Raw genomic sequence first — 22,961 nt, 5'->3', positions numbered from 1 at the left:
GAGGTGAGCACATTGAGGCGGTAGAAGAGAGGTGAGCACGTTGAGTTGGTGGAGGGGAGGTGAGCACGTTGATTTGGTGGAGGGGAGGTGAGCATGTTGAGTCGATGGAGGGGAGGTAAGCACGTTGAGTCGGCGGAAGAGAGGTGAGCACGTTGAGGCGGTAGAAGAGAGGTGAGCACGTAGAGTTGGTGGAGGGGAGGTGAGCACGTTGAGTTGGTGGAGGGGAGGTGAGCATGTTGAGTTGGTGGAGGGGAGGTGAGCACGTTGACTTGGTGGAGGGGAGGTGAGCACGTTGAGAAGTTGGGTAGGTGGAGGGGAGGTGAGCACGTTGAGTAGGTGGAGGGGAGGTGAGCACGTTGAGTTGGTGGAGGGGAGGTGAGCACGTTGAGTAGGTGGAGGGGAGGTGAGGACATTGTGTCAGTGGAGGGGAGGTGAGCATGTTGAGTTAGTGGAGGGGAGGTGAGCACGTTGAGTCGGTGGAGGGGAGGTGAGCACGTTGAGTTGGTGGAGGGGAGGTGAACACGTTGAGTAGGTCGAGGGGAGGTGAGCACATTGAGAAGATGAGTAGGTGGAGGGGAGGTGAGCACGTTGACTTGGTGGAGGGGAGGTGAGCACGTTGAGAAGTGGAGTAGGTGGCGGGGAGGTGAGCACGTTGAATAGGTGGAGGGGAGGTGAGCACATTGTGTCAGTGGAGGGGAGGTGAGCATGTTGAGTTAGTGGAGGGGAGGTGAACACGTTGAGTTGGTGGAGGGGAGGTGAGCACGTTGAGTTGGTGGAGGGGAGGTGAGCACGTTGAGTCAGTGGAGGGGAGGTGAGCATGTTGAGTTGGTGGAGGGGAGGTGAGCACGTTGAGTTGGTGGAGAGGAGGTGAGCACTTTGAGTCAGTGGAAGAGAGGTGAGCACGTTGAACCTGTGGAGGGGAGGTGAGCACGTTGAGTCGGTGGAGGGGAGGTGAGCACGTTGAGTTGGTGGAGGGGAGGTGAGCACGTTGAGTAGGTGGAGGGGAGGTGAGCACGTTGAGTCGGTGGAGGAGAGGTGAACACATTGAGTTGGTGGAGGAGAGGTGAGCACGTTGAGTTGGTGGAGGGGAGGTGAGCACGTTGAGTTGGTGGAGGGGAGGTGAGCAGGTTGAGTAGGTGGAGGGGAGGTGAACACGTTGAGTTGGTGGAGGGGAGGTGAGCACGTTGAGTTGGTGGAGAGGAGGTGAGCACTTTGAGTCAGTGGAAGAGAGGTGAGCACGTTGAACCTGTGGAGGGGAGGTGAGCACGTTGAGTCGGTGGAGGGGAGGTGAGCACGTTGAGTTGGTGGAGGGGAGGTGAGCACGTTGAGTCAGTGGAGGGGAGGTGAGCACGCTGAGTTGGTGGAGGGGAGGTGAGCACGTTGAGTTGGTGGAAGGGAGGTGAGCAGGTTGAGTAGGTGCAGGGGAGGTGAACACGTTGAGTTGGTGGAGGGGAGGTGAGCACGTTGAGTCGGCGGAAGAGAGGTGAGCACATTGAGGCGGTAGAAGAGAGGTGAGCACGTTGAGTTGGTGGAGCGGAGGTGAGCATGTTGAGTTGGTGGAGGGGAGGTGAGCACGTTGAGTCGGCGGAAGAGAGGAGAGCACGTTGAGGCGGTAGAAGAGAGGTGAGCACGTTGAGTTGGTGGAGGGGAGGTGAGCTTGTTGAGTTGGTGGAGGGGAGGTGAGCACGTTGAGTTGGTGGAGGGGAGGTGAGCACGTAGAGTTGGTGGAGGGAAGGTGAGCACGTTGAGTAGGTGGAGGGGTGGTGAGCACGTTGAGTTGGTGGAGGGGAGGTGAGCACGTTGAGTAGGTGGAGGGGAGGTGAGCACATTGTGTCAGTGGAGGGGAGGTGAGCATGTTGAGTTAGTGGAGGGGAGGTGAGCACGTTGAGTCGGTGGAGGAGAGGTGAGGACGTTGAGTTGGTGGAGGGGAGGTGAGCACGTTGAGTAGGTGGAGGGGAGGTGAGCATGTTGAGTTGGTGGAGGGGAGGTGAGCACGTTGAGAAGTTGAGTAGGTGGAGGGGAGGTGAGCACGTTGAGTAGGTGGAGGGGAGGTGAGCACATTGTGTCAGTGGAGGGGAGGTGAGCATGTTGAGTTAGTGGAGGGGAGGTGAGCACGTTGAGTCGGTGGAGGGGAGGTGAGCACGTTGAGTTGGTGGAGGGGAGGTGAGCACGTTGAGTAGGTGGAGGGGAGGTGAGCATGTTGAGTTGGTGGAGGGGAGGTGAGCACGTTGAGAAGTTGAGTAGGTGGAGGGGAGGTGAGCACGTTGACTTGGTGGAGGGGAGGTGAGCACGTTGAGAAGTTGAGTAGGTGGAGGGGAGGTGAGCACATTGTGTCAGTGGAGGGGAGGTGAGCATGTGGAGTTAGTGGAGGGGAGGTGAGCACGTTGAGTCGGTGGAGGGGAGGTGAGCACGTTGAGTTGGTGGAGGGGAGGTGAGCACGTTGAGTAGGTGGAGGGGAGGTGAGCACGTTGACTTGGTGGAGGGGAGGTGAGCACGTTGAGAAGTTGAGTAGGTGGAGGGGAGGTGAGCACGTTGAGTAGGTGGAGGGGAGGTGAGCACATTGTGTCAGTTGAGGGGAGGTGAGCATGTTGAGTTAGTGGAGGGGAGGTGAACACGTTGAGTTGGTGGAGGGGAGGTGAGCACGTTGAGTTGGCGGAAGAGAGGTGAGCACGCTGAGGCGGTAGAAGAGAGGTGAGCACGTTGAGTTGGTGGAGGGGAGGTGAGCACGTTGAGTTGGTGGAGGGGAGGTGAGCATGTTGAGTTGGTGGAGGGGAAGTGAGCACGTTGACTTGGTGGAGGGGAGGTGAGCATGTTGAGTTAGTGGAGGGGAGGTGAGCATGTTGAGTCGGTGGAGGGGAGGTGAGCACGTTGAGTTGGTGGAGGGGAGGTGAGCACGTTGAGTAGGTGGAGGGGAGGTGAGCACGTTGAGTCGGTGGAGGAGAGGTGAACACATTGAGTCGGTGGAGGAGAGGTGAGCACGTTGATTCGGTGGAGGGGAGGTGAGCACGTTGAGTTGGTGGAGGGGAGGTGAGCACGTTGAGTAGGTGGAGGGGAGGTGAGCATGTTGAGTTGGTGGAGGGGACGTGAGCATGTTGAGTTAGTGGAGGGGAGGTGAGCACGTTGAGTCGGTGGAGGGGAGGTGAGCACGTTGAGTTAGTGGAGGGGAGGTGAGCACGTTGAGTCGGTGGAGGGGAGGTGAGCACGTTGAGTTGGTGGAGGGGAGGTGAGCACGTTGAGTAGGTGGAGGGGAGGTGAGCATGTTGAGTTGGTGGAGTGGAGGTGAGCACGTTGAGAAGTTGAGTAGGTGGAGGGGAGGTGAGCACGTTGAGTAGTTGGAGGGGAGGTGAGCACATTGTGTCAGTGGAGGGGAGGTGAGCATGTGGAGTTAGTGGAGGGGAGGTGAGCACGTTGAGTCGGTGGAGGGGAGGTGAGCACGTTGAGTTGGTGGAGGGGAGGTGAGCACGTTGAGTAGGTGGAGGGGAGGTGAGCACATTGTGTCAGTGGAGGGGAGGTGAGCATGTTGAGTTAGTGGAGGGGAGGTGAGCACGTTGAGTCGGTGGAGGGGAGGTGAGCACGTTGAGTTGGTGGAGGGGAGGTGAGCACGTTGAGTAGGTGGAGGGGAGGTGAGCATGTTGAGTTGGTGGAGGGGAGGTGAGCACGTTGAGAAGTTGAGTAGGTGGAGGGGAGGTGAGCACGTTGACTTGGTGGAGGGGAGGTGAGCACGTTGAGAAGTTGAGTAGGTGGAGGGGAGGTGAGCACGTTGTGTAGGTGGAGGGGAGGTGAGCACATTGTGTCAGTTGAGGGGAGGTGAGCATGTTGTGTTAGTGGAGGGGAGGTGAGCACGTTGAGTCGGTGGAGGGGAGGTGAGCACGTTGAGTTGGTGGAGGGGAGGTGAGCATGTTGAGTTGGTGGAGGGGAGGTGAGCATGTTGACTTGGTGGAGAGGAGGTGAGCACGTTGAGAAGTTGAGTCGGTGGAGGGGAGGTGAGCACGTTGAGTAGGTGGAGGGGAGGTGAGCACGTTGAGTTGGTGGAGGGGAGGTGAGCACGTTGAGTAGGTGAAGGGGAGGTGAGCACATTGTGTCAGTGGAGGGGAGGTGAGCATGTTGAGTTAGTGGAGGGGAGGTGAGCACGTTGAGTGGGTGGAGGGGAGGTGAGCACGTTGAGTTGGTGGAGGGGAGGTGAGCACGTTGAGTAGGTGGAGGGGAGGTGAGCACGTTGAGTCAGTGGAGGGGAGGTGAGCATGTTGAGTCGATGGAGGGGAGGTAAGCACGTTGAGTTGGTGGAGGGCAGGTGAGCACGTTGAGTTGGTGGAGGGGAGGTGAGCACGTTGAGTCGGTGGAGGGGAGGTGAGCACGTTGAGTTGGTGGAGGGGAGGTGAGCACATTGAGTAGGTGGAGGGGAGGTGAGCACATTGTGTCAGTGGAGGGAAGGTGAGCATGTTGAGTTAGTGGAGGGGAGGTGAGCACGTTGAGTCGGTGGAGGGGAGGTGAGCATGTTGAGTTGGTGGAGGGGAGGTGAGCACGTTGAGTAGGTGGAGGGGAGGTGAGCATGTTGAGTTGGTGGAGGGGAGGTGAGCACGTTGAGAAGTTGAGTAGGTGGAGGGGGGGTGAGCACGTTGAGTAGGTGGAGGGGAGGTGAGCACATTGTGTCAGTGGAGGGGAGGTGAGCATGTGGAGTTAGTGGAGGGGAGGTGAGCACGTTGAGTCGGTGGAGGGGAGGTGAGCACGTTGAGTTGGTGGAGGGGAGGTGAGCACGTTGAGTAGGTGGAGGGGAGGTGAGCACGTTGACTTGGTGGAGGGGAGGTGAGCACGTTGAGAAGTTGAGTAGGTGGAGGGGAGGTGAGCACGTTGAGTAGGTGGAGGGGAGGTGAGCACATTGTGTCAGTTGAGGGGAGGTGAGCATGTTGAGTTAGTGGAGGGGAGGTGAGCACGTTGAGTCGGTGGAGGGGAGGTGAGCACGTTGAGTTGGTGGAGGGGAGGTGAGCACGTTGAGTTGGTGGAGGGGAGGTGAGCAGGTTGAGTAGGTGGAGGGGAGGTGAACACGTTGAGTTGGTGGAGGGGAGGTGAGCACGTTGAGTTGGCGGAAGAGAGGTGAGCACGCTGAGGCGGTAGAAGAGAGGTGAGCACGTTGAGTTGGTGGAGGGGAGGTGAGCACGTTGAGTTGGTGGAGGGGAGGTGAGCATGTTGAGTTGGTGGAGGGGAAGTGAGCACGTTGACTTGGTGGAGGGGAGGTGAGCATGTTGAGTTAGTGGAGGGGAGGTGAGCATGTTGAGTCGGTGGAGGGGAGGTGAGCACGTTGAGTTGGTGGAGGGGAGGTGAGCACGTTGAGTAGGTGGAGGGGAGGTGAGCACGTTGAGTCGGTGGAGGAGAGGTGAACACATTGAGTCGGTGGAGGAGAGGTGAGCACGTTGATTCGGTGGAGGGGAGGTGAGCACGTTGAGTTGGTGGAGGGGAGGTGAGCACGTTGAGTAGGTGGAGGGGAGGTGAGCATGTTGAGTTGGTGGAGGGGACGTGAGCATGTTGAGTTAGTGGAGGGGAGGTGAGCACGTTGAGTCGGTGGAGGGGAGGTGAGCACGTTGAGTTAGTGGAGGGGAGGTGAGCACGTTGAGTCGGTGGAGGGGAGGTGAGCACGTTGAGTTGGTGGAGGGGAGGTGAGCACGTTGAGTAGGTGGAGGGGAGGTGAGCATGTTGAGTTGGTGGAGTGGAGGTGAGCACGTTGAGAAGTTGAGTAGGTGGAGGGGAGGTGAGCACGTTGAGTAGTTGGAGGGGAGGTGAGCACATTGTGTCAGTGGAGGGGAGGTGAGCATGTGGAGTTAGTGGAGGGGAGGTGAGCACGTTGAGTCAGTGGAGGGGAGGTGAGCACGTTGAGTTGGTGGAGGGGAGGTGAGCACGTTGAGTAGGTGGAGGGGAGGTGAGCACATTGTGTCAGTGGAGGGGAGGTGAGCATGTTGAGTTAGTGGAGGGGAGGTGAGCACGTTGAGTCGGTGGAGGGGAGGTGAGCACGTTGAGTTGGTGGAGGGGAGGTGAGCACGTTGAGTAGGTGGAGGGGAGGTGAGCATGTTGAGTTGGTGGAGGGGAGGTGAGCACGTTGAGAAGTTGAGTAGGTGGAGGGGAGGTGAGCACGTTGACTTGGTGGAGGGGAGGTGAGCACGTTGAGAAGTTGAGTAGGTGGAGGGGAGGTGAGCACGTTGTGTAGGTGGAGGGGAGGTGAGCACATTGTGTCAGTTGAGGGGAGGTGAGCATGTTGTGTTAGTGGAGGGGAGGTGAGCACGTTGAGTCGGTGGAGGGGAGGTGAGCACGTTGAGTTGGTGGAGGGGAGGTGAGCATGTTGAGTTGGTGGAGGGGAGGTGAGCATGTTGACTTGGTGGAGAGGAGGTGAGCACGTTGAGAAGTTGAGTCGGTGGAGGGGAGGTGAGCACGTTGAGTAGGTGGAGGGGAGGTGAGCACGTTGAGTTGGTGGAGGGGAGGTGAGCACGTTGAGTAGGTGAAGGGGAGGTGAGCACATTGTGTCAGTGGAGGGGAGGTGAGCATGTTGAGTTAGTGGAGGGGAGGTGAGCACGTTGAGTGGGTGGAGGGGAGGTGAGCACGTTGAGTTGGTGGAGGGGAGGTGAGCACGTTGAGTAGGTGGAGGGGAGGTGAGCACGTTGAGTCAGTGGAGGGGAGGTGAGCATGTTGAGTCGATGGAGGGGAGGTAAGCACGTTGAGTTGGTGGAGGGGAGGTGAGCACGTTGAGTTGGTGGAGGGGAGGTGAGCACGTTGAGTCGGTGGAGGGGAGGTGAGCACGTTGAGTTGGTGGAGGGGAGGTGAGCACATTGAGTAGGTGGAGGGGAGGTGAGCACGTTGAGTTGGTGGAGGGGAGGTGAGCACGTTGAGTAGGTGGAGGGGAGGTGAGCATGTTGAGTTGGTGGAGGGGAGGTGAGCACGTTGAGTAGGTGGAGGGGAGGTGAGCATGTTGAGCTGGTGGAGGGGAGGTGAGCACGTTGAGAAGTTGAGTAGGTGGAGGGGGGGTGAGCACGTTGAGTAGGTGGAGGGGAGGTGAGCACATTGTGTCAGTGGAGGGGAGGTGAGCATGTGGAGTTAGTGGAGGGGAGGTGAGCACGTTGTGTCGGTGGAGGGGAGGTGAGCACGTTGAGTTGGTGGAGGGGAGGTGAGCACGTTGAGTAGGTGGAGGGGAGGTGAGCACGTTGACTTGGTGGAGGGGAGGTGAGCACGTTGAGAAGTTGAGTAGGTGGAGGGGAGGTGAGCACGTTGAGTAGGTGGAGGGGAGGTGAGCACATTGTGTCAGTTGAGGGGAGGTGAGCATGTTGAGTTAGTGGAGGGGAGGTGAGCACGTTGAGTCGGTGGAGGGGAGGTGAGCACGTTGAGTTGGTGGAGGGGAGGTGAGCACGTTGAGTCGGTGGAGGAGAGGTGAACACATTGAGTTGGTGGAGGAGAGGTGAGCACGTTGAGTTGGTGGAGGGGAGGTGAGCACGTTGAGTTGGTGGAGGGGAGGTGAGCAGGTTGAGTAGGTGGAGGGGAGGTGAGCACGTTGAGTTGGTGGAGGGGAGGTGAGCACGTTGAGTTGGTGGAGGGGAGGTGAGCATGTTGAGTTGGTGGAGGGGAAGTGAGCACGTTGACTTGGTGGAGGGGAGGTGAGCATGTTGAGTTCGTGGAGGGGAGGTGAGCATGTTGAGTCGGTGGAGGGGAGGTGAGCACGTTGAGTTGGTGGAGGGGAGGTGAGCACGTTGAGTAGGTGGAGGGGAGGTGAGCACGTTGAGTCGGTGGAGGAGAGGTGAACACATTGAGTTGGTGGAGGAGAGGTGAGCACGTTGAGTTGGTGGAGGGGAGGTGAGCACGTTGAGTAGGTGGAGGGGAGGTGAGCACGTTGAGTCGGCGGAAGAGAGGTGAGCACGTTGAGTTGGTGGAGGAGAGGTGAGCACGTTGAGTTGGTGGAGGGGAGGTGATCACGTTGAGTTGGTGGAGGGGAGGTGAGCACGTTGAGTTGGTGGAGGGGAGGTGAGCACGTTGAGTTGGTGGAGGGGAGGTGAGCAGGTTGAGTTGGTGGAGGGGAGGTGAGCACGTTGAGTTGGTGGAGGGGAGGTGAGCACGTTGAGTTGGTGGAGGGGAGGTGAGCACATTGAGTAGGTGGAGGGCAGGTGAGCACATTGTGTCAGTGGAGGGGAGGTGAGCATGTTGAGTTAGTGGAGGGGAGGTGAGCACGTTGATTCGGTGGAGGGGAGGTGAGCACGTTGAGTTGGTGGAGGGGAGGTGAGCACGTTGAGTAGGTGGAGGGGAGGTGAGCATGTTGAGTTGGTGGAGGGGACGTGAGCATGTTGAGTTAGTGGAGGGGAGGTGAGCACGTTGAGTCGGTGGAGGGGAGGTGAGCACGTTGAGTTAGTGGAGGGGAGGTGAGCACGTTGAGTCGGTGGAGGGGAGGTGAGCACGTTGAGTTGGTGGAGGGGAGGTGAGCACGTTGAGTAGGTGGAGGGGAGGTGAGCATGTTGAGTTGGTGGAGTGGAGGTGAGCACGTTGAGAAGTTGAGTAGGTGGAGGGGAGGTGAGCACGTTGAGTAGTTGGAGGGGAGGTGAGCACATTGTGTCAGTGGAGGGGAGGTGAGCATGTGGAGTTAGTGGAGGGGAGGTGAGCACGTTGAGTCGGTGGAGGGGAGGTGAGCACGTTGAGTTGGTGGAGGGGAGGTGAGCACGTTGAGTAGGTGGAGGGGAGGTGAGCACATTGTGTCAGTGGAGGGGAGGTGAGCATGTTGAGTTAGTGGAGGGGAGGTGAGCACGTTGAGTCGGTGGAGGGGAGGTGAGCACGTTGAGTTGGTGGAGGGGAGGTGAGCACGTTGAGTAGGTGGAGGGGAGGTGAGCATGTTGAGTTGGTGGAGGGGAGGTGAGCACGTTGAGAAGTTGAGTAGGTGGAGGGGAGGTGAGCACGTTGACTTGGTGGAGGGGAGGTGAGCACGTTGAGAAGTTGAGTAGGTGGAGGGGAGGTGAGCACGTTGTGTAGGTGGAGGGGAGGTGAGCACATTGTGTCAGTTGAGGGGAGGTGAGCATGTTGTGTTAGAGGAGGGGAGGTGAGCACGTTGAGTCGGTGGAGGGGAGGTGAGCACGTTGAGTTGGTGGAGGGGAGGTGAGCATGTTGAGTTGGTGGAGGGGAGGTGAGCATGTTGACTTGGTGGAGAGGAGGTGAGCACGTTGAGAAGTTGAGTCGGTGGAGGGGAGGTGAGCACGTTGAGTAGGTGGAGGGGAGGTGAGCACGTTGAGTTGGTGGAGGGGAGGTGAGCACTTTGAGTAGGTGAAGGGGAGGTGAGCACATTGTGTCAGTGGAGGGGAGGTGAGCATATTGAGTTAGTGGAGGGGAGGTGAGCACGTTGAGTGGGTGGAGGGGAGGTGAGCACGTTGAGTTGGTGGAGGGGAGGTGAGCACGTTGAGTAGGTGGAGGGGAGGTGAGCACGTTGAGTCAGTGGAGGGGAGGTGAGCATGTTGAGTCGATGGAGGGGAGGTAAGCACGTTGAGTTGGTGGAGGGGAGGTGAGCACGTTGAGTTGGTGGAGGGGAGGTGAGCACGTTGAGTCGGTGGAGGGGAGGTGAGCACGTTGAGTTGGTGGAGGGGAGGTGAGCACATTGAGTAGGTGGAGGGGAGGTGAGCACATTGTGTCAGTGGAGGGAAGGTGAGCATGTTGAGTTAGTGGAGGGGAGGTGAGCACGTTGAGTCGGTGGAGGGGAGGTGAGCACGTTGAGTTGGTGGAGGGGAGGTGAGCACGTTGAGTAGGTGGAGGGGAGGTGAGCATGTTGAGTTGGTGGAGGGGAGGTGAGCACGTTGAGAAGTTGAGTAGGTGGAGGGGAGGTGAGCACGTTGAGTAGGTGGAGGGGAGGTGAGCACATTGTGTCAGTGGAGGGGAGGTGAGCATGTGGAGTTAGTGGAGGGGAGGTGAGCACGTTGAGTCGGTGGAGGGGAGGTGAGCACGTTGAGTTGGTGGAGGGGAGGTGAGCACGTTGAGTAGGTGGAGGGGAGGTGAGCACGTTGACTTGGTGGAGGGGAGGTGAGCACGTTGAGAAGTTGAGTAGGTGGAGGGGAGGTGAGCACGTTGAGTAGGTGGAGGGGAGGTGAGCACATTGTGTCAGTTGAGGGGAGGTGAGCATGTTGAGTTAGTGGAGGGGAGGTGAGCACGTTGAGTCGGTGGAGGGGAGGTGAGCACGTTGAGTTGGTGGAGGGGAGGTGAGCACGTTGAGTCGGTGGAGGAGAGGTGAACACATTGAGTTGGTGGAGGAGAGGTGAGCACGTTGAGTTGGTGGAGGGGAGGTGAGCACGTTGAGTTGGTGGAGGGGAGGTGAGCAGGTTGAGTAGGTGGAGGGGAGGTGAACACGTTGAGTTGGTGGAGGGGAGGTGAGCATGTTGAGTCGGCGGAAGAGAGGTGAGCACGCTGAGGCGGTAGAAGAGAGGTGAGCACGTTGAGTTGGTGGAGGGGAGGTGAGCACGTTGAGTTGGTGGAGGGGAGGTGAGCATGTTGAGTTGGAGGAGGGGAAGTGAGCACGTTGACTTGGTGGAGGGGAGGTGAGCATGTTGAGTTAGTGGAGGGGAGGTGAGCATGTTGAGTCGGTGGAGGGGAGGTGAGCACGTTGAGTTGGTGGAGGGGAGGTGAGCACGTTGAGTAGGTGGAGGGGAGGTGAGCACGTTGAGTCGGTGGAGGAGAGGTGAACACATTGAGTTGGTGGAGGAGAGGTGAGCACGTTGAGTTGGTGGAGGGGAGGTGAGCACGTTGAGTAGGTGGAGGGGAGGTGAGCACGTTGAGTCGGCGGAAGAGAGGTGAGCACGTTGAGTTGGTGGAGGAGAGGTGAGCACGTTGAGTTGGTGGAGGGGAGGTGATCACGTTGAGTTGGTGGAGGGGAGGTGAGCATGTTGAGTTGGTGGAGGGGAGGTGAGCACGTTGAGTTGGTGGAGGGGAGGTGAGCACGTTGAGTTGGTGGAGGGGAGGTGAGCAGGTTGAGTTGGTGGAGGGGAGGTGAGCACGTTGAGTTGGTGGAGGGGAGGTGAGCACGTTGAGTTGGTGGAGGGGAGGTGAGCACATTGAGTAGGTGGAGGGCAGGTGAGCACATTGTGTCAGTGGAGGGGAGGTGAGCATGTTGAGTTAGTGGAGGGGAGGTGAGCACGTTGATTCGGTGGAGGGGAGGTGAGCACGTTGAGTTGGTGGAGGGGAGGTGAGCACGTTGAGTAGGTGGAGGGGAGGTGAGCATGTTGAGTTGGTGGAGGGGACGTGAGCATGTTGAGTTAGTGGAGGGGAGGTGAGCACGTTGAGTCGGTGGAGGGGAGGTGAGCACGTTGAGTTAGTGGAGGGGAGGTGAGCACGTTGAGTCGGTGGAGGGGAGGTGAGCACGTTGAGTTGGTGGAGGGGAGGTGAGCACGTTGAGTAGGTGGAGGGGAGGTGAGCATGTTGAGTTGGTGGAGTGGAGGTGAGCACGTTGAGAAGTTGAGTAGGTGGAGGGGAGGTGAGCACGTTGAGTAGGTGGAGGGGAGGTGAGCACATTGTGTCAGTGGAGGGGAGGTGAGCATGTGGAGTTAGTGGAGGGGAGGTGAGCACGTTGAGTCGGTGGAGGGGAGGTGAGCACGTTGAGTTGGTGGAGGGGAGGTGAGCACGTTGAGTAGGTGGAGGGGAGGTGAGCACATTGTGTCAGTGGAGGGGAGGTGAGCATGTTGAGTTAGTGGAGGGGAGGTGAGCACGTTGAGTCGGTGGAGGGGAGGTGAGCACGTTGAGTTGGTGGAGGGGAGGTGAGCACGTTGAGTAGGTGGAGGGGAGGTGAGCATGTTGAGTTGGTGGAGGGGAGGTGAGCACGTTGAGAAGTTGAGTAGGTGGAGGGGAGGTGAGCACGTTGACTTGGTGGAGGGGAGGTGAGCACGTTGAGAAGATGAGTAGGTGGAGGGGAGGTGAGCACGTTGTGTAGGTGGAGGGGAGGTGAGCACATTGTGTCAGTTGAGGGGAGGTGAGCATGTTGTGTTAGTGGAGGGGAGGTGAGCACGTTGAGTCGGTGGAGGGGAGGTGAGCACGTTGAGTTGGTGGAGGGGAGGTGAGCATGTTGAGTTGGTGGAGGGGAGGTGAGCATGTTGACTTGGTGGAGAGGAGGTGAGCACTTTGAGAAGTTGAGTCGGTGGAGGGGAGGTGAGCACGTTGAGTAGGTGGAGGGGAGGTGAGCACGTTGAGTTGGTGGAGGGGAGGTGAGCACGTTGAGTAGGTGAAGGGGAGGTGAGCACATTGTGTCAGTGGAGGGGAGGTGAGCATGTTGAGTTAGTGGAGGGGAGGTGAGCACGTTGAGTGGGTGGAGGGGAGGTGAGCACGTTGAGTTGGTGGAGGGGAGGTGAGCACGTTGAGTAGGTGGAGGGGAGGTGAGCACGTTGAGTCAGTGGAGGGGAGGTGAGCATGTTGAGTCGATGGAGGGGAGGTAAGCACGTTGAGTTGGTGGAGGGGAGGTGAGCACGTTGAGTTGGTGGAGGGGAGGTGAGCACGTTGAGTCGGTGGAGGGGAGGTGAGCACGTTGAGTTGGTGGAGGGGAGGTGAGCACATTGAGTAGGTGGAGGGGAGGTGAGCACATTGTGTCAGTGGAGGGAAGGTGAGCATGTTGAGTTAGTGGAGGGGAGGTGAGCACGTTGAGTCGGTGGAGCGGAGGTGAGCACGTTGAGTTGGTGGAGGGGAGGTGAGCACGTTGAGTAGGTGGAGGGGAGGTGAGCATGTTGAGTTGGTGGAGGGGAGGTGAGCACGTTGAGAAGTTGAGTAGGTGGAGGGGAGGTGAGCACGTTGAGTAGGTGGAGGGGAGGTGAGCACATTGTGTCAGTGGAGGGGAGGTGAGCATGTGGAGTTAGTGGAGGGGAGGTGAGCACGTTGAGTCGGTGGAGGGGAGGTGAGCACGTTGAGTTGGTGGAGGGGAGGTGAGCACGTTGAGTAGGTGGAGGGGAGGTGAGCACGTTGACTTGGTGGAGGGGAGGTGAGCACGTTGAGAAGTTGAGTAGGTGGAGGGGAGGTGAGCACGTTGAGTAGGTGGAGGGGAGGTGAGCACGTTGAGCTGGTGGAGGGGAGGTGAGCACATTGAGTAGGTGGAGGGGAGGTGAGCACATTGTGTCAGTTGAGGGGAGGTGAGCATGTTGAGTTAGTGGAGGGGAGGTGAGCACGTTGAGTCAGTGGAGGGGAGGTGAGCACGTTGAGTTGGTGGAGGGGAGGTGAGCACGTTGAGTCGGTGGAGGAGAGGTGAACACATTGAGTTGGTGGAGGAGAGGTGAGCACGTTGAGTTGGTGGAGGGGAGGTGAGCACGTTGAGTTGGTGGAGGGGAGGTGAGCAGGTTGAGTAGGTGGAGGGGAGGTGAACACGTTGAGTTGGTGGAGGGGAGGTGAGCACGTTGAGTCGGCGGAAGAGAGGTGAGCACGCTGAGGCGGTAGAAGAGAGGTGAGCACGTTGAGTTGGTGGAGGAGAGGTGAGCACGTTGAGTTGGTGGAGGGGAGGTGAGCACGTTGAGTTGGTGGAGGGGAGGTGAGCAGGTTGAGTAGGTGGAGGGGAGGTGAACACGTTGAGTTGGTGGAGGGGAGGTGAGCACGTTGAGTCGGCGGAAGAGAGGTGAGCACGCTGAGGCGGTAGAAGAGAGGTGAGCACGTTGAGTTGGTGGAGGGGAGGTGAGCACGTTGAGTTGGTGGAGGGGAGGTGAGCATGTTGAGTTGGTGGAGGGGAAGTGAGCACGTTGACTTGGTGGAGGGGAGGTGAGCATGTTGAGTTAGTGGAGGGGAGGTGAGCATGTTGAGTCGGTGGAGGGGAGGTGAGCACGTTGAGTTGGTGGAGGGGAGGTGAGCACGTTGAGTAGGTGTAGGGGAGGTGAGCACGTTGAGTCGGTGGAGGAGAGGTGAACACATTGAGTTGGTGGAGGAGAGGTGAGCACGTTGAGTTGGTGGAGGGGAGGTGAGCACGTTGAGTAGGTGGAGGGGAGGTGAGCACGTTGAGTCGGCGGAAGAGAGGTGAGCACGTTGAGTTGGTGGAGGAGAGGTGAGCACGTTGAGTTGGTGGAGGGGAGGTGAGCACGTTGAGTTGGTGGAGGGGAGGTGAGCATGTTGAGTTGGTGGAGGGGAGGTGAGCACGTTGAGTTGGTGGAGGGGAGGTGAGCACGTTGAGTTGGTGGAGGGGAGGTGAGCACGTTGAGTTGGTGGAGGGGAGGTGAGCAGGTTGAGTTGGTGGAGGGGAGGTGAGCACGTTGAGTTGGTGGAGGGGAGGTGAGCACGTTGAGTTGGTGGAGGGGAGGTGAGCACATTGAGTAGGTGGAGGGGAGGCGAGCACATTGTGTCAGTGGAGGGGAGGTGAGCATGTTGAGTTAGTGGAGGGGAGGTGAGCACGTTGATTCGGTGGAGGGGAGGTGAGCACGTTGAGTTGGTGGAGGGGAGGTGAGCACGTTGAGTAGGTGGAGGGGAGGTGAGCATGTTGAGTTGGTGGAGGGGACGTGAGCATGTTGAGTTAGTGGAGGGGAGGTGAGCACGTTGAGTCGGTGGAGGGGAGGTGAGCACGTTGAGTTAGTGGAGGGGAGGTGAGCACGTTGAGTCGGTGGAGGGGAGGTGAGCACGTTGAGTTGGTGGAGGGGAGGTGAGCACGTTGAGTAGGTGGAGGGGAGGTGAGCATGTTGAGTTGGTGGAGTGGAGGTGAGCACGTTGAGAAGTTGAGTAGGTGGAGGGGTGGTGAGCATGTTGAGTAGGTGGAGGGGAGGTGAGCACATTGTGTCAGTGGAGGGGAGGTGAGCATGTGGAGTTAGTGGAGGGGAGGTGAGCACGTTGAGTCGGTGGAGGGGAGGTGAGCACGTTGAGTTGGTGGAGGGGAGGTGAGCACGTTGAGTAGGTGGAGGGGAGGTGAGCATGTTGAGAAGTTGAGTAGGTGGAGGGGATGTGAGCACGTTGACTTGGTGGAGGGGAGGTGAGCACGTTGAGATGTTGAGTAGGTGGAGGGGAGGTGAGCACGTTGAGTAGGTGGAGGGGAGGTGAGCACATTGTGTCAGTTGAGGGGAGGTGAGCATGTTGTGTTAGTGGAGGGGAGGTGAGCACGTTGAGTTGGTGGAGGGGAGGTGAGCACGTTGAGTTGGTGGAGGGGAGGTGAGCACGTTGAGTAGGTGGAGGGGAGGTGAGCACATTGAGTTGGTGGAGGAGAGGTGAACACATTGAGTTGGTGGAGGAGAGGTGAGCACGTTGAGTTGGTGGAGGGGAGGTGAGCATGTTGAGTTGGTGGAGGGGAGGTGAGCACGTTGACTTGGTGGAGGGGAGGTGAGCATGTTGAGTTAGTGGAGGGGAGGTGAGCACGTTGAGTCGGTGGAGGGGAGGTGAGCACGTTGAGTCGGCGGAAGAGAGGTGAGCACGTTGAGGCGGTAGAAGAGAGGTGAGCATGTTGAGTTGGTGGAGGGGAGGTGAGCACGTTGAGTTGGTGGAGGGGAGGTGAGCAGGTTGAGTAGGTGGAGGGGAGGTGAACACGTTGAGTTGGTGGAGGGGAGGTGAGCACGTTGAGCCGGTGGAAGAGAGGTGAGCACATTGAGGCGGTAGAAGAGAGGTGAGCACGTTGAGTTGGTGGAGGGGAGGTGAGCATGTTGAGTTGGTGGAGGGGAGGTGAGCACGTTTTGTCGGCGGAAGAGAGGAGAGCACGTTGAGGCGGTAGAAGAGAGGTGAGCACGTTGAGTTGGTGGAGGGGAGGTGAGCATGTTGAGTTGGTGGAGGGGAGGTGAGCACGTTGACTTGGTGGAGGGGAGGTGAGCATGTTGAGTTAGTGGAGGGGAGGTGAGCACGTTGAGTCGGTGGAGGGGAGATGAGCACGTTGAGTTGGTGGAGGGGAGGTGAGCACGTTGAGTAGGTGGAGGGGAGGTGAGCACGTTGAGTCGGTGGAGAAGAGGTGAACACATTGAGTTGGTGGAGGAGAGGTGAGCACGTTGAGTCGGCGGAAGAGAGGTGAGCACATTGAGTTGGTGGAGGGGAGGTGAGCACGTTGAGTTGGTGGAGGGGAGGTGAGCATGTTGAGTTGGCGGAGGGGAGGTGAGCACATTGAATTGGTGGAGGGGAGGTGTGCACGTTGAGTTGGCTGAGTGGAGGTGAGCATGTTGAGTTGATGAAGGGAAGGTGAGCATGTTGTGTCGGCGAAGGGGAGGTGAGCACATTGAGTCAGTGGAGGGGAGGTGAGCACGTTGAGTAGGTGGAGGGGAGGTGAGCACGTTGAGTCAGTGGAGGGGAGGTGAGCATGTTGAGTTGGTGGAGGGGAGGTGAGCACGTTGAGTTGGTGGAGGGGAGGTGAGCACGTTGAGTCAGTGGAAGAGAGGTGAGCACGTTGAACCTGTGGAGGGGAGGTGAGCACGTTGAGTAGGTGGAGGGGAGGTGAGCACGTTGAGTAGGTGGAGGGGAGGTGAGCACGTTGAGTCAGTGGAGGGGAGGTGAGCACGCTGAGTTGGTGGAGGGGAGGTGAGCACGTTGAGTTGGTGGAGGGGAGGTGAGCAGGTTGAGTAGGTGGAGGGGAGGTGAGCACGTTGAGTCGGCGGAAGAGAGGAGAGCACGTTGAGGCGGTAGAAGAGAGGTGAGCCCGTTGAGTTGGTGGAGGGGAGGTGAGCATGTTGAGTTGGTGGAGGGGAGGTGAGCACGTTGAGTTGGTGGAGGGGAGGTGAGCACGTTGAGTTGGTGGAGGGGAGGTGAGCACGTTGAGTCGGTGGAGGGGAGGTGAGCACGTTGAGTTGGTGGAGGGGTGGTGAGCAGGTTGAGTAGGTGGAGGGGAGGTGAGCACATTGTGTCAGTGGAGGGGAGGTGAGGATGTTGAGTTAGTGGAGGGGAGGTGAGCACGTTGAGTCGGTGGAGGGGAGGTGAGCACGTTGAGTTGGTGGAGGGGAGGTGAGCACGTTGAGTAGGTGGAGGGGAGGTGAGCATGTTGAGTTTGTGGAGGGGAGGTGAGCACGTTGAGAAGTTGAATAGGTGGAGGGGAGGTGAGCACGTTGAGTAGGTGGAGGGGAGGTGAGCACATTGTGTCAGTGGAGGGGAGGTGAGCATGTGGAGTTAGTGGAGGGGAGGTGAGCACGTTGAGTAGGTGGTGGGGAGGTGAGCATGTTGAGTTGGTGGAGGGGAGGTGAGCACGTTGAGAAGTTGAGTAGGTGGAGGGGAGGTGAGCACGTTGACTTGGTGGAGGGGAGGTGAGCACGTTGAGAAGTTGAGTAGGTGGAGGGGAGGTGAGCACGTTGAGTAGGTGGAGGGGAGGTGAGCACATTGTGTCAGTTGAGGGGAGGTGAGCATGTTGAGTTAGTGGAGGGGAGGTGAGCACGTTGAGTCGGTGGAGGGGAGGTGAGCACGTTGAGTTGGTGGAGGGGAGGTGAGCACGTTGAGTCAGTGGAGGAGAGGTGAACACATTGAGTTGGTGGAGGAGAGGTGAGCACGTTGAGTTGGTGGAGGGGAGGTGAGCACGTTGAGTTGGTGGAGGGGAGGTGAGCAGGTTGAGTAGTTGGAGGGGAGGTGAACACGTTGAGTTGGTGGAGGGGAGGTGAGCATGTTGAGTTTGTGGAGGGGAGGTGAGCACGTTGAGAAGTTGAATAGGTGGAGGGGAGGGGAGCACGTTGAGTAGGTGGAGGGGAGGTGAGCACATTGTGTCAGTGGAGGGGAGGTGAGCATGTGGAGTTAGTGGAGGGGAGGTGAGCACGTTGAGTAGGTGGTGGGGAGGTGAGCATGTTGAGTTGGTGGAGGGGAGGTGAGCACTTTGAGAAGTTGAGTAGGTGGAGGGGAGGTGAGCACGTTGACTTGGTGGAGGGGAGGTGAGCACGTTGAGAAGTTGAGTAGGTGGAGGGGAGGTGAGCACGTTGAGTAGGTGGAGGGGAGGTGAGCACATTGTGTCAGTTGAGGGGAGGTGAGCATGTTGAGTTAGTGGAGGGGAGGTGAGCACGTTGAGTCGGTGGAGGGGAGGTGAGCACGTTGAGTTGGTGGAGGGGAGGTGAGCACGTTGAGTCAGTGGAGGAGAGGTGAACACATTGAGTTGGTGGAGGAGAGGTGAGCACGTTGAGTTGGTGGAGGGGAGGTGAGCACGTTGAGTTGGTGGAGGGGAGGTGAGCATGTTGAGTTGGTGGAGGGGAAGTGAGCACGTTGACTTGGTGGAGGGGAGGTGAGCACGTTGAGTTAGTGGAGGGGAGGTGAGCATGTTGAGTCGGTGGAGGGGAGGTGAGCACGTTGAGTTGGTGCAGGGGAGGTGAGCACATTGAGTAGGTGGAGGGGAGGTGAGCACGTTGAGTCGGTGGAGGAGAGGTGAACACATTGAGTTGGTGGAGGAGAGGTGAGCACGTTGAGTTGGTGGAGGGGAGGTGAGCACGTTGAGTAGGTGGAGGGGAGGTGAGCACGTTGAGTCGGCGGAAGAGAGGTGAGCACGTTGAGTTGGTGGAGGAGAGGTGAGCACGTTGAGTTGGTGGAGGGGAGGTGAGCACGTTGAGTTGGTGGAGGGGAGGTGAGCATGTTGAGTTGGTGGAGGGGAGGTGAGCACGTTGAGTTGGTGGAGGGGAGGTGAGCACGTTGAGTTGGTGGAGGGGAGGTGAGCATGTTGAGTTGGTGGAGGGGAGGTGAGCACGTTGAGTTGGTGGAGGGGAGGTGAGCACGTTGAGTTGGTGGAGGGGAGGTGAGCACATTGAGTAGGTGGAGGGGAGGTGAGCACATTGTGTCAGTGGAGGGGAGGTGAGCATGTTGAGTTAGTGGAGGGGAGGTGAGCACGTTGATTCGGTGGAGGGGAGGTGAGCACGTTGAGTTGGTGAAGGGGAGGTGAGCACGTTGAGTAGGTGGAGGGGAGGTGAACACGTTGAGTTGATGGAGGGGAGGTGAGCATGTTGAGTTGGTGGAGGGGAGGTGAGCACGTTGAGTCGGCGGAAGAGAGGAGAGCACGTTGAGGCGGTAGAAGAGAGGTGAGCCCGTTGAGTTGGTGGAGGGGAGGTGAGCATGTTGAGTTGGTGGAGGGGAGGTGAGCACGTTGAGTTGGTGGAGGGGAGGTGAGCACGTTGAGTTGGTGGAGGGGAGGTGAGCACGTTGAGTCGGTGGAGGGGAGGTGAGCACGTTGAGTTGGTGGAGGGGAGGTGAGCACATTGAGTAGGTGGAGGGGAGGTGAGCACATTGTGTCAGTGGAGGGGAGGTGAGCATGTTGAGTTAGTGGAGGGGAGGTGAGCACGTTGAGTCGGTGGAGGGGAGGTGAGCACGTTGAGTTGGTGGAGGGGAGGTGAGCACGTTGAGTAGGTGGAGGGGAGGTGAGCATGTTGAGTTTGTGGAGGGGAGGTGAGCACGTTGAGAAGTTGAGTAGGTGGAGGGGAGGTGAGCACGTTGAGTAGGTGGAGGGGAGGTGAGCACATTGTGTCAGTGGAGGGGAGGTGAGCATGTGGAGTTAGTGGAGGGGAGGTGAGCACGATGAGTAGGTGGAGGGGAGGTGAGCATGTTGAGTTGGTGGAGGGGAGGTGAGCACGTTGAGAAGTTGAGTAGGTGGAGGGGAGGTGAGCACGTTGACTTTTTGGAGGGGAGGTGAGCACGTTGAGAAGTTGAGTAGGTGGAGGGGAGGTGAGCACGTTGAGTAGGTGGAGGGGAGGTGAGCACATTGTGTCAGTTGAGGGGAGGTGAGCATGTTGAGTTAGTGGAGGGGAGGTGAGCACGTTGAGTCGGTGGAGGGGAGGTGAGCACGTTGAGTTGGTGGAGGGGAGGTGAGCACGTTGAGTCGGTGGAGGAGAGGTGAACACATTGAGTTGGTGGAGGAGAGGTGAGCACGTTGAGTTGGTGGAGGGGAGGTGAGCACGTTGAGTTGGTGGAGGGGAGGTGAGCAGGTTGAGTAGGTGGAGGGGAGGTGAACACGTTGAGTTGGTGGAGGGGAGGTGAGCACGTTGAGTCGGCGGAAGAGAGGTGAGCACGTTGAGGCGGTAGAAGAGAGGTGAGCACGTTGAGTTGGTGGAGGGGAGGTGAGCACGTTGAGTTGGTGGAGGGGAGGTGAGCATGTTGAGTTGGTGGAGGGGAAGTGAGCACGTTGACTTGGTGGAGGGGAGGTGAGCATGTTGAGTTAGTGGAGGGGAGGTGAGCATGTTGAGTCGGTGGAGGGGAGGTGAGCACGTTGAGTTGGTGGAGGGGAGGTGAGCACATTGAGTAGGTGGAGGGGAGGTGAGCACGTTGAGTTGGTGGAGGAGAGGTGAACACATTGAGTTGGTGGAGGAGAGGTGAGCACGTTGAGTTGGTGGAGGGGAGGTGAGCACGTTGAGTAGGTGGAGGGGAGGTGAGCACGTTGAGTCGGCGGAAGAGAGGTGAGCACGTTGAGTTGGTGGAGGAGAGGTGAGCACGTTGAGTTGGTGGAGGGGAGTTGAGCACGTTGAGTTGGTGGAGGGGAGGTGAGCATGTTGAGTTGGTGGAGGGGAGGTGAGCACGTTGAGTTGGTGGAGGGGAGGTGAGCACGTTGAGTTGGTGGAGGGGAGGTGAGCACGTTGAGTTGGTGGAGGGGAGGTGAGCACGTTGAGTTGGTGGAGGGGAGGTGAGCACGTTGAGTTGGTGGAGGGGAGGTGAGCACATTGAGTAGGTGGAGGGGAGGTGAGCACATTGTGTCAGTGGAGGGGAGGTGAGCATGTTGAGTTAGTGGAGGGGAGGTGAGCACGTTGATTCGGTGGAGGGGAGGTGAGCACGTTGAGTTGGTGGAGGGGAGGTGAGCACGTTGAGTAGGTGGAGGGGAGGTGAGCATGTTGAGTTGGTGGAGGGGACGTGAGCATGTTGAGTTAGTGGAGGGGAGGTGAGCACGTTGAGTCGGTGGAGGGGAGGTGAGCACGTTGAGTTAGTGGAGGGGAGGTGAGCACGTTGAGTCGGTGGAGGGGAGGTGAGCACGTTGAGTTGGTGGAGGGGAGGTGAGCACGTTGAGTAGGTGGAGGGGAGGTGAGCATGTTGAGTTGGTGGAGTGGAGGTGAGCACGTTGAGAAGTTGAGTAGGTGGAGGGGAGGTGAGCACATTGAGTAGGTGGAGGGGAGGTGAGCACATTGTGTCAGTGGAGGGGAGGTGAGCATGTGGAGTTAGTGGAGGGGAGGTGAGCACGTTGAGTCGGTGGAGGGGAGGTGAGCACGTTGAGTTGGTGGAGGGGAGGTGAGCACGTTGAGTAGGTGGAGGGGAGGTGAGCATGTTGAGAAGTTGAGTAGGTGGAGGGGATGTGAGCACGTTGACTTGGTGGAGGGGAGGTGAGCACGTTGAGATGTTGAGTAGGTGGAGGGGAGGGGAGCACGTTGAGTAGGTGGAGGGGAGGTGAGCACATTGTGTCAGTTGAGGGGAGGTGAGCATGTTGTGTTAGTGGAGGGGAGGTGAGCACGTTGAGTTGGTGGAGGGGAGGTGAGCACGTTGAGTTGGTGGAGGGGAGGTGAGCACGTTGAGTAGGTGGAGGGGAGGTGAGCACGTTGAGTTGGTGGAGGAGAGGTGAACACATTGAGTTGGTGGATGAGAGGTGAGCACGTTGAGTTGGTGGAGGGGAGGTGAGCACGTTGAGTTGGCGGAAGAGAGGTGAGCACGTTGAGGCGGTAGAAGAGAGGTGAGCATGTTGAGTTGGTGGAGGGGAGGTGAGCATGTTGAGTTGGTGGAGGGGAGGTGAGCACGTTGACTTGGTGGAGGGGAGGTGAGCATGTTGAGTTAGTGGAGGGGAGGTGAGCACGTTGAGTCGGTGGAGGGGAGGTGAGCACGTTGAGTCGGCGGAAGAGAGGTGAGCACGTTGAGGCGGTAGAAGAGAGGTGAGCATGTTGAGTTGGTGGAGGGGAGGTGAGCACGTTGAGTTGGTGGAGGGGAGGTGAGCAGGTTGAGTAGGTGGAGGGGAGGTGAACACGTTGAGTTGGTGGAGGGGAGGTGAGCACGTTGAGCCGGTGGAAGAGAGGTGAGCACATTGAGGCGGTAGAAGAGAGGTGAGCACGTTGAGTTGGTGGAGGGGAGGTGAGCATGTTGAGTTGGTGGAGGGGAGGTGAGCACGTTTTGTCGGCGGAAGAGAGGAGAGCACGTTGAGGCGGTAGAAGAGAGGTGAGCACGTTGAGTTGGTGGAGGGGAGGTGAGCATGTTGAGTTGGTGGAGGGGAGGTGAGCACGTTGACTTGGTGGAGGGGAGGTGAGCATGTTGAGTTAGTGGAGGGGAGGTGAGCACGTTGAGTCGGTGGAGGGGAGATGAGCACGTTGAGTTGGTGGAGGGGAGGTGAGCACGTTGAGTAGGTGGAGGGGAGGTGAGCACGTTGAGTCGGTGGAGAAGAGGTGAACACATTGAGTTGGTGGAGGAGAGGTGAGCACGTTGAGTCGGCGGAAGAGAGGTGAGCACATTGAGTTGGTGGAGGGGAGGTGAGCACGTTGAGTTGGTGGAGGGGAGGTGAGCATGTTGAGTTGGCAGAGGGGAGGTGAGCACATTGAATTGGTGGAGGGGAGGTGTGCACGTTGAGTTGGCTGAGTGGAGGTGAGCATGTTGAGTTGATGAAGGGAAGGTGAGCATGTTGTGTCGGCGAAGGGGAGGTGAGCACATTGAGTCAGTGGAGGGGAGGTGAGCACGTTGAGTAGGTGGAGGGGAGGTGAGCACGTTGAGTCAGTGGAGGGGAGGTGAGCATGTTGAGTTGGTGGAGGGGAGGTGAGCACGTTGAGTTGGTGGAGGGGAGGTGAGCACGTTGAGTCAGTGGAAGAGAGGTGAGCACGTTGAACCTGTGGAGGGGAGGTGAGCACGTTGAGTAGGTGGAGGGGAGGTGAGCACGTTGAGTAGGTGGAGGGGAGGTGAGCACGTTGAGTCAGTGGAGGGGAGGTGAGCACGCTGAGTTGGTGGAGGGGAGGTGAGCACGTTGAGTTGGTGGAGGGGAGGTGAGCAGGTTGAGTAGGTGGAGGGGAGGTGAGCACGTTGAGTCGGCGGAAGAGAGGAGAGCACGTTGAGGCGGTAGAAGAGAGGTGAGCCCGTTGAGTTGGTGGAGGGGAGGTGAGCATGTTGAGTTGGTGGAGGGGAGGTGAGCACGTTGAGTTGGTGGA

General features: G+C 58.6%; 1 protein-coding gene across 1 annotated transcript; it reads right to left on the bottom strand.

Annotated features, from left to right (window-relative positions):
* Positions 1-881: 881 nt before the first annotated feature.
* On the bottom strand, positions 882-22,023 carry LOC137351458 (uncharacterized). The gene is made up of 5 exons (XM_068015906.1): positions 21,632-22,023; positions 15,292-15,716; positions 13,168-13,392; positions 10,180-10,404; positions 882-1,210 (listed from the first exon to the last, which is right to left on the bottom strand). Exons 1-5 carry the CDS (start codon positions 22,021-22,023, stop codon positions 882-884), a joined length of 1,596 nt encoding a protein of 531 aa, XP_067872007.1.
* Between the last annotated feature and the right edge of the window lie 938 nt (positions 22,024-22,961).

The sequence above is a fragment of the Heterodontus francisci genome, chromosome 36, assembly GCF_036365525.1.
Source record: "Heterodontus francisci isolate sHetFra1 chromosome 36, sHetFra1.hap1, whole genome shotgun sequence".
Taxonomy (NCBI): Eukaryota; Metazoa; Chordata; class Chondrichthyes; order Heterodontiformes; family Heterodontidae; genus Heterodontus; species Heterodontus francisci.
This window is presented reverse-complemented; position numbering and strand designations above follow the sequence as displayed.

Coding starts and splice junctions, on each gene's coding strand:
- LOC137351458 (XM_068015906.1), bottom strand. CDS start 22,023: ATGCTCACCTCCCCTCCACCAACTCAACGTGCTCACCTCTCTTCTACC. Junction 10,405..13,167: donor CTCCCCTCCACCAACTCAAC/GTGCTCACCTCC, acceptor CTACCGCCTCAG/CGTGCTCACCTCTCTTCCGC. Junction 1,211..10,179: donor CTCCCCTCCACCAACTCAAC/GTGCTCACCTCC, acceptor ACTGACTCAAAG/TGCTCACCTCCTCTCCACCA.